This window comes from Sturnus vulgaris, chromosome 5 (assembly GCF_052056855.1).
Source record: "Sturnus vulgaris isolate bStuVul1 chromosome 5, bStuVul1.hap1, whole genome shotgun sequence".
Lineage (NCBI taxonomy): Eukaryota > Metazoa > Chordata > Aves > Passeriformes > Sturnidae > Sturnus > Sturnus vulgaris.
The window spans coordinates 73,319,759-73,334,789 of record NC_142247.1 but is presented as its reverse complement, the minus strand read 5'-3'; the positions used below and the strand labels follow the sequence as shown (position 1 = coordinate 73,334,789).

Genomic DNA, 15,031 nt, shown 5'->3' with positions numbered 1-15,031 from the left:
TGAAGGGACCCTCCTCCCACAGGAGAGCGGCGGGGCCTCCTCTGAGGGCACCCTCAGCCCCTCACGGGGAGGACGCGGGGGGAGATCGCGACTCCTACCGCTTGCAGGAGGCGGCCACACCGGGGGTACCGCCCGCCGTGGGCGAGATGCTGGCCCTGCCCCGTCTCCGCCCAGAGGGTTTGTGGCCCAAGGGCTCTGCCTCCATGGGGACGGGCACCGGCAGCGGGGCTGGCAGCGGGGCTGGCAGCGGCGGCGGCGGCGACAGCGGCGCCTCAGCCGGGGGAGAAATGGCGGCGGCGGCGGCGGCGGTTTGAAAATGGCGGCGCTGGCGGCGCTGGCCAATCAGAAAGCGCGGGGGCGTGGCCAGAGGGAGGCGCGGGCTGTGAGGGGGAGGCGGCGGGCGCAGCGCCCCCTGGCGGAGCGCGCTGTGGGGAAGGTGAGGCAGGGGGCGGCCATGGCGCTCCCCCGTCCTGCAACTCCCGGGAATGGCGGCGTTAGCGGCGATGGGAAACACCTCGGAGACCAAACTGTGGCCGAGCATCACTTCGTCAACCAGACCTGAGCGCTGAGTGTCACGCGCGGTCGTTCTGCAGGGATGGTGAGCCCACCACTGCCTTGGGCAGGCCATTCCAATGATTTACAACTTTTTCCGTGAAGGAATTTTTTCAGTATCCACCCTGACCTCCCCTGGCCCAGCCTGAGGCAGTTCCCTCTCCTCCTGTCCCTGTTCCCTGGGAGCAAATCCTAAATCCCTCAAAAAATTCAGGGAGTTGTGCAGAGCCACAAGGTCCCCCCGCCCCGATCCTCCTTTTCTCCAGGCTGAGCCCCTTCCCATCTCCCTCAGCCATTCCTGGTTCTCCATTCCCATCTCCTCAGCCATTCCTGGTTCTCCATTCCCATCTCCCTCAGCCATTCCTGGTTCTCCAGATCCATTCCCATCTCCCTCAGCCATTCCTGGTTCTCCAGATCCATTCCCAGCTCCCTCAGCCATTCCTGGTTCTCCATTCCCATCTCCCTCAGCCATTCCTGGTTCTCCAGGCCCATTCCCATCTCCCTCAGCCATTCCTGGTTCTCCATTCCCAGCTCCCTCAGCCATTCCTGGTTCTCCAGATCCATTCCCATCTCCCTCAGCCATTCCTGGTTCTCCATTCCCATCTCCCTCAGCCATTCCTGATTTTCCAGCCCCATTCCCACTCTCCATCCCCTCCATGTCCTTCCTGAGCTGAGGAGCTCAGAGCTGACCCCAAATTCCAGGTGTTCCCTCAGCAGTGCCCAGCCCAGGGGACAGTCACTTCCCTAACCCTGCTGGCCACTCCATTCCTGGCAAAATCCAGGTGCCCTCGGCCTCTTGCCCACCTGGGCACATCTGGATTCACATCCAGCTGCTGTCACCAGCACCCCCAGGGCCTTTCCCAGCTTTTCCAGCCCCTCTGTCCCAGCCTTTGCTGTGGGCAAAGAGTAGAACCCGGTCCTTGGTTTTGTTGAAATTCCATTCCCATCTCCATCCCTGATCACTGCTGTGTTGGATTGGGTTAAGCTGGATTTTAGGAAAAGATTCTTCCTGGGAAAGGGGAGCAGCAGCCTCACCCAGCCTGAAAGAAGCAAAAAAAAAAAAAAAATCAGCAAAATTTTGGAGGAGAAACAGCTTCTTTTTAAAGAAAAAAAAAAAAAAGGAAAAATTACACCTCAGCAATCAGCTCAAATCTCAAAAATTTACCACGCACGAGGAGTTTAAATCCTGAGCTGTGTTGTGGCACAAAACCACTGCCTAAACCATTTGTGGTGAGGTTTTTGAATCTGATAAATCTTGAAAAAAAAAAAAAAAAAGCATCTGCTCTGGCCAGACAGAGCAGCAAATCCCCAAAGCCTGCCTTGAAAAGCCATCAGGAGCCCCTGCTGTTCCTCCCACCCCACTGCAGGGTCAAGTGGTGCTTCCAGCAAGGCTCTGGGGGGATTTTTGGATACTCTCAGCTGAGGAGATCATCTGGGAATCTTTGCCACTTGGATTTTCCTCCATTTCAGCTTTTTCCCCTCTGGAAAGTGGCAGGGATGAGGAGGGGATGGGGTCTGTCCCCTCATGGGGTGACACCCCCAACGTCCCTGTAACAGGGGGTGGCTTTTCCCTGCTTAAAAATTGGGAATATCTCCTCTGGAGTGCAAATTTTGCCAAATTTTGGCCCAAAAAAATCTCCTTTTAACAACTCTGACACCCCAGTGCTGGAACAACCTTTTACACTTGATCAGGTTCATCAGGTTGAGCTCAACTTCTGGGCAGCCCTTGGATGAAATTCTTTGAAACCCATTAAATTCTTTTCAAACCCCATTAAAAACCCCCACATGTGCACAAAGCATTTGGCTTTCTTGGCTGTATTTAAGTGAAAAAAAAAAAAGAAGAAGAAAAAAAAATCACAAATGGGTTCTTCAGAGGTGCAAAACCCCACAAATTCAGCTGTTGGAGTGGGACCTTGATTCAGATGAGATGTCCCCTCTTTAAGCTGCCAAAAAACTGCACACAACCAGATGTGAGAGTGAGGATTTAAAGGTTTTTAGGAGGAATTTGTGCTTTTTTTTGGTTTTTTTTTTTTTTTTTTTGTGGGAAAAGCATGCATTGAGATGGGAGAGGGAGCATTCCTGGGACACCAGGTGTGCCAGAGGACTCAGACTCAGCACAGGAATGATGCCAAAGAAAAAGGGAATTAATTTTGCTTTTTTTTTATTCCACTGCAGACTTGACATGACCAAACTGTGAATTTTTCCATTTGGGTTCAAACCTAAACGTTTCAGCAAAGTTGTGTTGCCTCACTCAACATTTCATTTATATTGGCTGGGATCTACTGATGGATTTTCATCCATTTTCATCTCCCCCAGCCAAATTCCTTCTCCAAAGCTGCCTTGGCTGCATCCTGATTTCTGCATCAACCATTCCCAAATCTCTGTGGCCTCCTGGAAAGTGGAACAGAGTTCCCAAATCTCCTGTTCTTTGCATTCAGCTGCAGCCCTGAGCTCTGAATCCCCCCTCCCCAGAGCAGTGAGTGGAATTTGGGAATGCCTTGGTGCTTGTGGGATCATTGTTTGGGGAGGTCAGGATCCCAGGATGGGATCTCCAGGGCTCTTTCTCTTGGATCTCTTGTATTTATTTTTTTATTTTTTAAATTTTTAAATTTTATTTTTTTAGGAATGAGCTGTTTCTCCTCCAAGATTTCTCTGATTTATTTTTTTTGCCTCTCTTGGACTGGGTGAGGCTGCTGCTCCTCTCCAAGTGCTGCACTTGTGTTCAGGGAGGAGAAAAAGCTGCAGGTGAGGATCACAAATTCATGGAATGCACCCACCAGGATCACCCAGCCCAATTAAATTCCTGCACAGACACCCCAAAATCCCACCCTGTGCATCCCTGGCAGTGTTATCCAAACTCTCCTGGAGCAGCCCCTTGGGAATGTGCCCATTCCTGGGAACCTTCACCCTCAGGGGGAAGAGATTTTCCTAAAATCCAACCCCAAACTTCCCTGGCACAGCTGCATTCAGAGCTGAGAGAAACTGCTCATAACTGGGCCAGAGATTTTCCAATCCTGCTTTTACATGGATATTCCAATCCCATTTTACATGGATATTCCCAATCCCATTTTACATGGATATTCCAATCCCATTTTACATGGATATTCCCAATCCCATTTTTATGTGGATATTTCCAATCCCATTTTACTTGGATATTCCAAATCCCATTTTTACATGAATATTCCAATCTCATTTTTACTTGGATATTCCCAATTCCATTTTTACATAGATATCCCAATCCAATTTTTTCTTGGATATTCCCAATCCCATTTTTATGTGGATATTCCCAATACTGTTCTTAAATGGATATTCTAAATCCCATTTTTACATGAATATTTCCAATCACATTTTACATGGATATTCCCAATCCCATTGTTACATGGATATTCCAATCTCATTTTTGTTTGGATATTTCCAATCCCATTTTTCCTTGAATATTCCCAATCCCATTTTTTGATGGATATTCTCAATCCCATTTTACATGGATATTCCCAATCCCATTTTACATGGATATTCCAATCTCATTTTTACTTGGATATTCCCAATTCCATTTTTACATAGATATCCCAATCCAATTTTTTTTTGGATATTCCCAATCCCATTTTTCATGGATATTCCAATCCCATTTTTACATGGATATTCCCAATCCCATTTTTATGTGGATAATTCCAATCCCATTTTTATGTGGATATTCCCAATACTGTTCTTAAATGGATATTCTAAATCCCATTTTTGCTTGGATATTTCCAATCCCATTTTTTCATGGATATTCCCAATCCCATTTTTACATGGATATCCCCAAATCCCAAAAAATCAGCAAAAAATCAGTAAAGATCAGCAAAAACCAGAAAAATATTGGCAAGAAAAATCAGCAAAAATCAGCAGAATGGCAGCAAAAAATCAGCAAAAATCAGCAAAAACCTGAAAAAATATTGGCAAAATGAACCAGCAAAAATCAGCAAAAAATCAGCAAAAATCAGCAAAAACTGGAAAAATATTGGTGAAAAATATTAAAAAATCAGCAAAAATCAGTAAAAAAATCAACAAAAAAATGAACAAAAAATCAGTAAAAATCAGCAAAAACCTGAAAAATATTGGCAAGAAAAATCAGCAAAAATCAGCAGAATATCAGCAAAAAAATCAGTAAAAAACTGGAAAAATATTGGCCAAAAATCAGCAAAAAATATTTAAAAATCAGCCAAAATCAGCAAAAAATTAGCAAAAAATCAGCCAAAAATCAGGAAAATAAGTGGATGTTCCAAAGGATTTGTTGGATCAAAAAGTGATTTTCCCTTGGCTGGGATTGTTGTTCCAGCACAGAATTCTCTTGAAAAGACAACAAATGCCTTTGGAGGAACAGGGGGTGTGGAAAATGGGTGGATTTCCTTCCCAGGAAAAAAAACCAAAAGGGAAAATGAGAGGCTGGAAGGTGATTTTGGGGAAATTCACCCTTGAAATGGAGCAGATTTCAGCAGGTGAACAACAAAATTTGGGATCAAATCCCTGAATTTGGAAATGCCTGAAATCCAATTTTTTTTCAGCTCAGCCAACCAGGCCAAAAATCCTTGAAGCAAAAGGAATTTTTTTCCCCCCTTCAAATTCTTCCTAAAAAAAAAAATTAAATTAAATTAAATTATTTCTCTTCCCAGTGCCGAAATCTTTGGATTTTGAAGCAAACTCTGAAATGTCCAACAGGACATTGGGATCAGGATTTACCCCAAGGGATGAAACAGCAGCTGGAGGTGACAGCAATGGGCAGAGGGGGGGATTTGGGATTTTTGGGATGTGGGAAGGAGGCAGCAGCTGTGAGCTCTGCCTATAAAAAGTCCTTTCAGTGGGGGGTGCTCACTGCTTGGTTCTGTTCTAAATCTGGCCTGCAGCTGAAATCCCAAAACATTTCTCTGGGTCACCATCAGCTCCAGCAATTCCCTCTTTCCCTTCCCATTTCCCAAGAAAAAACCCAAAATTTTGCAGTTGGGGTTACCCAAAAAAACATTATTTAATGAAGAAATGACTGAATTTCCTCATTTTCTCTTTTCTCCAGAAAAGCTGAAATTACAGGAAGTTTGTCTGTCACCACCAGCTCCAGAAATTCCCTCTTTTCCTTCCCATGTCCCAAGAAAAAACCCAAAATTTTGCATTTGGGGTTGCTCCAAAAGACATTATTTAGTGAAGAAATGACTCAATTCCTAATTTTCTCTTTTCTCCAGAAAATCTGAAATTCCAGAAGTTTCTCTCTGTCACCACCAGTTCCAGCAATTCCCTCTTTCCCTTCTCATTTCCCAATAAAAAATCCCAAAATTTTGCACTTGGGGTTACCCAAAAAGACATTATTTAGTGAAGAAATGACTGAATTCCTAATTTTCTAATTTTTCTCCAGAAAAGCTGAAATCCCAGAAGTTTCTCTCTGTCACCACCAGTTCCAGCAATTCCCTCTTTCCCTTCCCATTTTTCCCCCCCAAAAAACCCAAAACATTAAAATTTTGGACTTGGGGTTGCCCAAAAAACCATTATTTAGTGAAGAAATGACTGAATTTCTTGTTTTTTTCTCTTTTCTCCAGAAAAGCTGAAATTCCAGGAAGTTTCTCTGTCACCACCAGTTCCAGCAATTCCTTCTTTTCCTTCTCATTTCCCAAGGAAAAAAAAACCAAAAAAATTTGGGATTTGGCATTGCCCAAAAGTTGATTTAGTGAATAAACCAATAAAATCAGGCAAGGTTTGGGATACACCCAAGGATAAAAATTCCCAAAATTCCATGGATTTGCTCCAGTTTACCAGTGTTGGTTTTATACTGGGAAGCTCAAACTGGACCCAGTAAGAAAAAAAAAAAAAAAAATCCTAAAAATGCTGAAAAAAGGGAAAAATTCCTGATCCCATTTGGGACATCCTTGTCTCTCCCAATCCCAGAGGTATCAAACTGTTGGGATTGTGGATGAATCAAAGAAAATTTGGGAATTTTTAATGGGAAATGAAAAGGTAAATGAGGAGAATTGTTGGATGAACAAAAAATTTGGGAATTTTTAATGGGAATAAAAAGGTAAATGAGGAGAATTGTTGGATGAATCAAAGAAAATTTGGGAATTTTTAATGGAAATAAAAAGGTAAATGAGGGGATTAGGAAAAAAATGACCAAAACCACCCAGGCACTGCTGGGATGTGGAAAATCCCACAGGAATGGGGCCAAAAATGATTCCCAATCCTTGGCAGGAGGGAAAAATGAATCTTTAAGGAATCCAGAGAGGCTCAGCCTCCACCTGAGGTGCAAATCCCAGCAGATTCCCATGAAATCCTGGATAAAATTAGGGGGGAAAAAAAAAGACCCAAAATCGCAGGATTTTGTCTAAAAAAACGAACAAAATGAAGAATATCAGTGGCAGTGCTGTGAATAATGATAAAGGCAGATTGTTCCTGCTGGATAAAGTGAATTTTGTGGGAACACACAAAACTTTTCCAGCCTTTCTTTTTTTTTTTTTTTTTTTGGACCAACCCCACACTTAAAAATCAACTTTCAAACAAAACCCTTATAAAAAAAAAAGAAAAAAATTCACATTACGCCGCCTTTAATGAGAGAAATCCTGCAAGCTAAGCTGGATTTGATCCCGATTTTTTTTTATTTTTTATTTTTTTTTTGGGGGGGGGGAGGCATGGGAGGAAAAGGAGCTCTGCTCCTTTAAGCTTGGAGAAACTTCTTTAAATTCAGGTGGAGTCAGGATTTCCTGGGCTATAAAGTTGCAGGGAGAGGCAGAGGCAGCAGCTGCTTTGCTCAGATCTTACCCAGCCTCACCATGGTAAGAATATTCAATTTCCAATATTCCCCCACTTTTTATATTTTTTTTTTTTTTTCCCCCTTCTCAAACGTTCTGAGCTCAAAATTCTCTTTTTTTTTCCTTCTCTTTTTTTCTCCCCGGGGGATTTGAATTTCCAGCAGTTTGGTTGGAATTTCTGGGTTATTGATTCAGGGTTTGCTCCTTATAAGGGAAAAATGAGGGATGTGCTTGGAATTGTTGGAGTGGCCTCTTGGTGCTTTCTTTTCTTTTTCTTTGCAGCTCCTGAGTTTGGGGTCTGGAAACTTTAGAAAGTTTTTTTAAAAGTTGGGATTTTAATTTTTTTTTTTTTGTGTGTGTTTTTGTGTGTATGTATAAAACCAGCATATTTTTCCTCGACTGAATTATGCATTAAAATTCAAATTTTTAATCCTGCTGCTCCACTTTTCCTAAAATTTTAACACTCTCAGTGTGCTGCAACAAGCACAACCTTTATTTTTTTATTTTTTTTTCCTTAGGAATGAACTGCCATGTTGCCTTTGTCTGCTCTAAACCCTTGGGATTAGATATTAAATGGATAAAAATCCCCCTTTTCCATGTAATTTTTTCATGGAATCCCTGCTCCAAAAAAGTTTGTAGCTGGGAAACTGAAGTGGATTGAGCTGGGAACTTAAAAATAAAAAAAAAAAACTGCAATCTTTATTTTTGGCTGATCCAGCTGAAACTTTTTTGGGAAAGAGGATCCCAACTGGCAATTATTTTTTTTTTTTTTTTTAGTGGATGCAAAGGAGCAACTTGTTGGGAAAAAAAAAAAAAATCTGGTTGCAAATGGGAGAAAAACTTCAAAGAGGCTCCCAGGGATTTGGCTTTGAACTTTTCCTTTAGTCTGTGGATTTCTGGTCTGGCCTGGCCATAAAAGTGTTAAATATTTACATGGTGTTCCCAATGGGAAAATCAGCTGGACAACAATAGGCTGCCTATAGCCAGAGTCTGTAAAAGGCACTTCAGCTGCATGCAAATGTTGGGAAGATCCCAAAAAAAAACCCAAAAAAACTCTGGAATATTTTAGAGGAGGGGAAAACCTCCAATAAACCTCTGTGCATTTTTTCCCTTCCAGCAGCTCCCACTTTTTTTCTATTTCATTTATTTTTATTTTTTTTTTTCCCTTTCCTTTGTTCTCATTGCCTGAGCTGTGGCAAATTCCAGTGCTCCCAGTGCGGCAGGTGCTGGGATTGGGGAGCAGCTGTGCCGGGGAGGCTGAGCAGGGAAATGTGGGATGGGGAGCGATGGCAGCGGGGCTGCTGGGCGGGGCTGCGGGAATGGGAGCCCGGCGTTCCCTGATCCCGGCGGGAATGGGAGCCCGATAATCCCGGATCCCGGCGGGAATGGGATCCCGATAATCCCGGATCCCGATAATCCCGGATCCCGGCGGGGAGGGGATCCCAATAATCCCGGATCCCGGCGGGAATGGGATCCCGATAATCCCGGATCCCGGCGGGGAGGGGATCCCGATAATCCCGGATCCCGGCGGGGAGGGGATCCCGATAATCCCGGATCCCGGCGGGGAGGGGATCCCGATAATCCCGGATCCCGGCGGGGAGGGGATCCCGATAATCCCGGATCCCGGCGGGGAGGGGATCCCGATAATCCCGGATCCCGGCGGGGAGGGGATCCCGATAATCCCGGATCCCGGCGGGGAGGGGATCCCGATAATCCCGGATCCCGGCGGGGAGGGGATCCCGATAATCCCCGATCCCGGCGGGGAGGGGATCCCGATAATCCCCGATCCCGGCGGGAATGGGAGCCCGGCGTTTCCTGATCCCGGCGGGGATGGGATCCAAATAATCCCGGATCCCGGCGGGAATGGGATACCAATAATCCCTGATCCCAGCAGGGACACGATCCCGACAATCCCTGATCCCAGCAGGAATGGGATCCTGACAGCTCGAGATCCCAGCAGGAATGGGATCCTGACAGCTCGAGATCCCAGCAGGAATGGGATCCTGACAGCTCGAGATCCCAGCAGGAATGGGATCCTGACAGCTCGAGATCCCAGCAGGAATGGGATCCTGACAGCTCGAGATCCCAGCAGGAATGGGGTCCCAACATGCCCTGATCCCAGCAGGACAGTCTGTGATCCCAGGAATCCTGGATCCTGACCCTTCATGACCCCAGCAGGAATGAGATCCCAACAATCCCTGATCCCGGCATTCTCTGGTCCAAACAATCCCAGATCCCAGCAGCTCCTGATCCCGACAATCCCAGATCCCAGCAGCCTCCCCTCCCTCAGAGCCGGGGCTCGTGGCCCTCCCTGGGGTCTGGGGGTGTTCAGGCAGCTCTGGGTTGGTGTCCCCGTGTCCCAGGAACCATCCAGTCCTGCCTTGCTCTGTCCTGGCTGTGTGGGATGGGGAAATCCTGGCACATCCACGCTTGGGGAAGGAGATGGAGAAGTTTCCTTGGATCGTTTCCCTGCCACGGGTGGTTGGTGCCCTGGCGTGTCCAGCTGGAATCCTCTGGAAACTCCTGGGCGCTTTGGGGGGGGGGTTGTGCACTTCCCTGGAGGGTTGGGATCTGCTGTTCCCACCACGCCTGCCTAAGCCAGGCTTACCTGTGGAGATCCCAGCTTGGTGAGATGAGGTGAGACCTGAGCCGAGCTGCCCATGGATGGCACCGATGACGGCACCAGCTGCCCTGCTTGTCCTTCCCAGGGATCCCTGGGGAAGCAGCAGAGCCCCGTGCCGGGCACAGCAATAATTGGGATTCCTGGGATCTGGGACAGGAGGCTGCGCCACGGCTTTGATCTCGGCAGATGCCAATTACCCAGGGAAGCACCAGCAGCAAAAATGCCCAGGGAGCCTCCAGGAGACGCCGGCGCCTGAGGAGCCTCCCTGGAGCCTCAGGCTGCTGGGGATGACCTGGATAAATCCCAGGAGTCAGCCCAGCCTGGCTCTGCCCCGGGGCAATCCCTGCCGTCACTCCAGCTTGACTCAGCTTTTCCAAGCTTGGCTTCTCCCTGAGCGTTTTTTTCCCCGGGGTTCAAGAGCCTGGAGCTGCTGCTGTCCCATCAGGATGTGGGGGTTTGGAGCTGGTGCTGCCCCAGCGTGGAGCCAGCAGCTCCTTCCTTCCTCCTTCCCTGGGCTGGGAGAGCTTTTCCTGGGAATGCTGTGTCCAGCTGCCCGGTTTCATCCTGGTTTAATCCCAGTTTGATCCTGGCTCTAGCTCCAGACACTGCCTGTTTCCTTCACAACCCCAGCATGGCTCTGGGGGTCTGGAACTCCCCATCCCACGTGTGAAATTCCCTGTTTCCCTTTTCCAGAGGGAGTGCATTTCCATCCACATCGGGCAGGCCGGGGTGCAGATGGGCAATGCCTGCTGGGAGCTCTACTGCCTGGAGCACGGCATCCAGGCTGATGGCACCATTCCTGCTTCCAAGCAGGTGAAATCCATGGATCCCAACTCTGAGCAAGTGGATTCCTCCTTTGAGACCTTCTTCTGTGAGACAGCATCTGGCAAACACGTGCCCCGGGCAGTGTTCATAGACCTGGAGCCCACTGTCATTGGTAAAACTGGGATTTTGTCCCTGATCCAGCTTTGATCCGTAATTCCCAACCCTTTTTCCATGAAATCCTGTTGTTCCCACTCCTCTGCTCTGGTTAAATGTCCCCAGGCGTTGGAAGCAGAGAGGATTCACACTTCCCAAGGGACCAGGAGTGACTTGTTCCCTTCTTTTGGGATCTTCAGCAGGTGGAAAGTGACCTGGATTTTCCAGCCTTGGTGGTCCTGGCCCAAATTCCACCATCCCATGGCCAGGTGTGGCACATCTGGTTCTGATGTCACCCACCGAGTGGGGTGCCACACATCCCATGTGTCTGTGGGACCTGGCTCTCCTGTTTAATCTTCACCTTGGATTCCAAAAGATTCCAGCACCCCTGGGGATCTCTGGGTGTTTGTTGGTGTGGCAGCTCAGTTTGGGGTGTCTTCCTAGAAAATAAAAATTGTTTTTATTTTGGAAAGGACTCCAAATCCAGTCACCTGTTCCTGCCTTCCAGGCTTCTCCTCCTATCTTCCCATCTGGGATGTGACTCATTAGTTCTAATTAAAGGATTGCAGACTTTTGTTTTGGGCTCTGCTTAATTTTTAGACACCTCATTAAGGTATTAAAAGGGGAACTTAATGAGGTGAGCCGGGACATTATGGGATGTGTCCATTTGAAAACCCTCTGGGGCTGGGTCAGGTGGCAATGTCAGCATTGTGTGGAGCTTCCAGACTTCTCCAAGCTGCCTGTGGTAACCAATCCCATAAAAACGCTGGAATTGTGGTGTCCTAACTCATTAAACCAGATTAAATGAGGATTTCAGGGTGAAGATGGAGTTCTGGCAGGACTCACCTATAGAAATTTATTCCCACAACCCTTCCTTAACGGTGCCCTCCCGGTGAACATTCCACGGATTTTTCCTGCCTCACGCTTCACCCAGCACCATTTTTTTTTTTTTTTTTTTCTTCTCCTCCTGGTGCAGATGAGATCAGGACTGGCACCTACCACGGGCTTTTCCACCCAGAGCAGCTCATCAGTGGCAAAGAGGACGCTGCCAACAACTACGCCCGTGGCCACTACACCATCGGCAAGGAAATCATCGACACCGTGCTCAGCAGGATCCGCAAAATGGTGGGGAAGGAGCCACGCTTTTGGGTTCAAATTGCACCTTTTTGGAGCTTGGGGTGGAGGTTTTCAATGAAAAAAAAAAAAAGTTTGGGATTGGGTTTGTGTGGTTGTTGTAAAAGCAGAGAGTTAGGGTTAAAAGCGGGGGTTTTTAAGGGGCTCGGTGAGCGCTCCAAGTGGGATTTTGTGTTTGGGGTAAATATCTCAGTCCTTACAGAAATGAGTTTCCACCTTCTTGGGGTTGGTATCCCAGTTCTTAAATGGATAAAGATCCATTTTCTTGGGATATTTATCCCAGTTCTTAAAGAGATAAGTATCCATTATTGGGATTTATCCAGTCCTTACAGGGATAAATATCCAATATTCTTGGGATAGTTATTCCAGTCCTTACAGGGATAAATATCCAATATTCTTGGGATAGTTATTCCAGTCCTTACAGGGATAAATATCCAATATTCTTGGGATAGTTATTCCAGTCCTTACAGGGATAAATATCCAATACCCTTGGGATAGTTATTCCAGTCCTTACAAGGATAAACATCAGTTTTCTTGGGATAGTTATTCCAATCCTTTGAGGGGAAAAATATCTGTTTTCTTGTGATAATTATCCCAGTCCTTACAGGGATAAATGTCCCTTTTTTGGGGTAGTTATCCCAATATTCTTGGTGTAGTTATTCCAATCCTTACAGGGATAAACATCAGTTTTCTTGGGGTAGTTATCCCAATCTTTTGAGGGAAAAATACCTGCTTTCTTGGGGTAGTTGTTTATCCCTTAAAAAGATTGGAATAACTACCCCAAGCAAGCAGGTATTTTTCCCTTAAAAGATTGGAATAACTATCCCAAGAAAACTGATCTTTATCCCTTAAAAAGATTGTAATATCAGTTTTCTTGGGGTAGTTATCCCAATCTTTTGAGGGAAAAATACCTGCTTGCTTGGGGTAGTTTTCCCAGTCCTTTGAGGGATAGATCTCCAGTATTTTTGGGATAAATGTGATGTTGTGCTGCAGGCTGACCAGTGCAGTGGCCTCCAAGGCTTCCTGGTGTTCCACAGCTTCGGGGGAGGCACCGGCTCCGGCTTCACCTCGCTGCTGATGGAGCGGCTCTCGGTGGAGTACAGCAAGAAATCCAAGCTGGAATTCTCGGTGTACCCGGCCCCTCAGGTGTCCACGGCCGTGGTGGAGCCTTACAACTCCATCCTGACCACGCACACCACGCTGGAGCACTCGGACTGCTCCTTCATGGTGGACAACGAGGCCATCTACGACATCTGCCACCGCAACCTGGACATCGAGCGGCCCACCTACACCAACCTGAACCGCCTCATCGGCCAGATCGTGTCGTCGGTCACGGCCTCGCTGCGCTTCAACGGCGCCCTCAACGTGGACCTCATCGAGTTCCAGACCAACCTGGTGCCTTACCCACGCATCCACTTCCCTCTCACCACCTACGCTCCCATCGTGTCGGCCGAGAAGGCGTACCACGAGCAGCTCTCCGTGCCCGAGATCACCAACGCCTGCTTCGACTTCTCCAACCAGATGGTGAAGTGTGACCCTCGGCGTGGCAAGTACATGGCGTGCTGCCTGCTGTACCGCGGCGACGTCGTGCCCAAGGACGTCAACGCCGCCATCGCCGCCATCAAGACGCGCCGCTCCATCCAGTTCGTGGATTGGTGCCCCACTGGTTTCAAGGTGGGTATCAACTACCAGCCACCCACCGTGGTGCCAGGTGGGGACCTGGCCAAGGTGCAGAGGGCCGTGTGCATGCTGAGCAACACCACGGCCATCGCCGAGGCCTGGGCGCGCCTGGACCATAAGTTTGACCTGATGTACGCCAAGAGGGCCTTCGTGCACTGGTACGTGGGGGAGGGAATGGAGGAAGGGGAGTTCTCCGAGGCCAGGGAGGACCTGGCGGCCCTGGAGAAGGATTATGAGGAGGTTGGAAGGGACTCTGCAGATGGAGAGGAGGATGAGGGTGATGAGGATGAGTATTGACAAAGTGCAGCCTGGCCTTGTGTCGATGAGAACCCGGCTTCACTGAGCGCTGCGTGTGCTCACAGCCCAGTCACAGCAAGGCTGGTGATGTTTTACTGCAATCATCCCATTAACCATCACACTGACAAACTGGACATTTCCACTTAGCCAAGCCTCATTTCCCACAAGCCAGACTTGATCCAATCTCCTTGCAGCCAGAGCTCTGCTGGCCCTTGCCAGGCTGTCCTCGTTATCAGGCTGCATTTGCTCATTAATCCCAGTCTCATTTGCATTGCCCACATCCACGGTCCTGACCCCAGCTGGAATCCAAACTCGTGTCCCCAATCCCCGAGGGCCTGGAGGTGCTGAAGGACCAGCCTGGACCTCGATGTTTGATGTATTAAACCTCCCCTGCTTGCATAGTCTGGGCTCACAGAGCTCCTCCTTAGCCTGGGTGTCTTGAGCTTTATCCCACTGCTGTTTATTGATGAGTGACGCTGAGCCAGGCCTAACTTAGGCCTGACATCCCTCCTAGCTGGGGGCTCCTAACCCAGGGAACGCTGAGCTGCCTGCTTTGGCTGGAATGGCAAACTCTTGCTCTGGCTTTTTTTCTTGTAAAAGCACTTTGGAATTAGAAAAGCACCTGTCAACTTCTATGCAAATGGCTTTTTTGTATATGAATAAAGAGGTTTTTGTTTTTTTGGCTCGGAATTCCTTGGATTCACCCCGGGTGGTTTTGTGGGGAGATGTCCCGAGCAGAGGAGCAAACTCTGCTCAGGGTGTGCTGTGAGTGAGAGAGTCACCAGCCCTAATTCGTGTCGTGGGGGAAGTGCCCTGGATCCTGTGGGAATTTCTGGCTGGAGCTGGATGCTGCTCTGGGAATTCCTTGTCTGGGATCAGGGAATCACTTTGGAGGAGTGGGGAGCACTTTTTGTGGGGTTTGGCCTCCTCTCACCCCCTTGGGTGAAGCTCAAGTGTTACCTGGACAAACACTTGAACAAATCCTGGTGGCTGGGGGAGTGCTGAGGATTTGGGGAAAATATTCCCAAACCAGAGAAATCCAGCCAGGAATGGCGGGAGAGGG

The 15,031-nt window shown here is 47.9% G+C and overlaps 1 protein-coding gene across 2 annotated transcripts; it reads left to right on the top strand.

Moving 5' to 3' along the window:
* The first annotated feature begins 448 nt into the window (after positions 1-448).
* Positions 449-14,658, top strand: TUBAL3 (tubulin alpha like 3). Of its 2 annotated transcripts, none has more exons than XM_088165995.1 (4): positions 449-598; positions 10,633-10,876; positions 11,834-11,982; positions 12,985-14,658. In XM_088165995.1, exons 1-4 carry the CDS (start codon positions 596-598, stop codon positions 13,966-13,968), a joined length of 1,380 nt encoding a protein of 459 aa, XP_088022121.1. In that variant the 5' UTR covers positions 449-595; the 3' UTR covers positions 13,969-14,658. The 2 variants fall into 2 exon arrangements, with proteins under 2 accessions (XP_088022121.1, XP_014738018.2); XM_014882532.2 differs by lacking the exon at positions 449-598 and adding an exon at positions 7,311-7,340.
* The last annotated feature ends 373 nt before the right edge of the window (positions 14,659-15,031 follow it).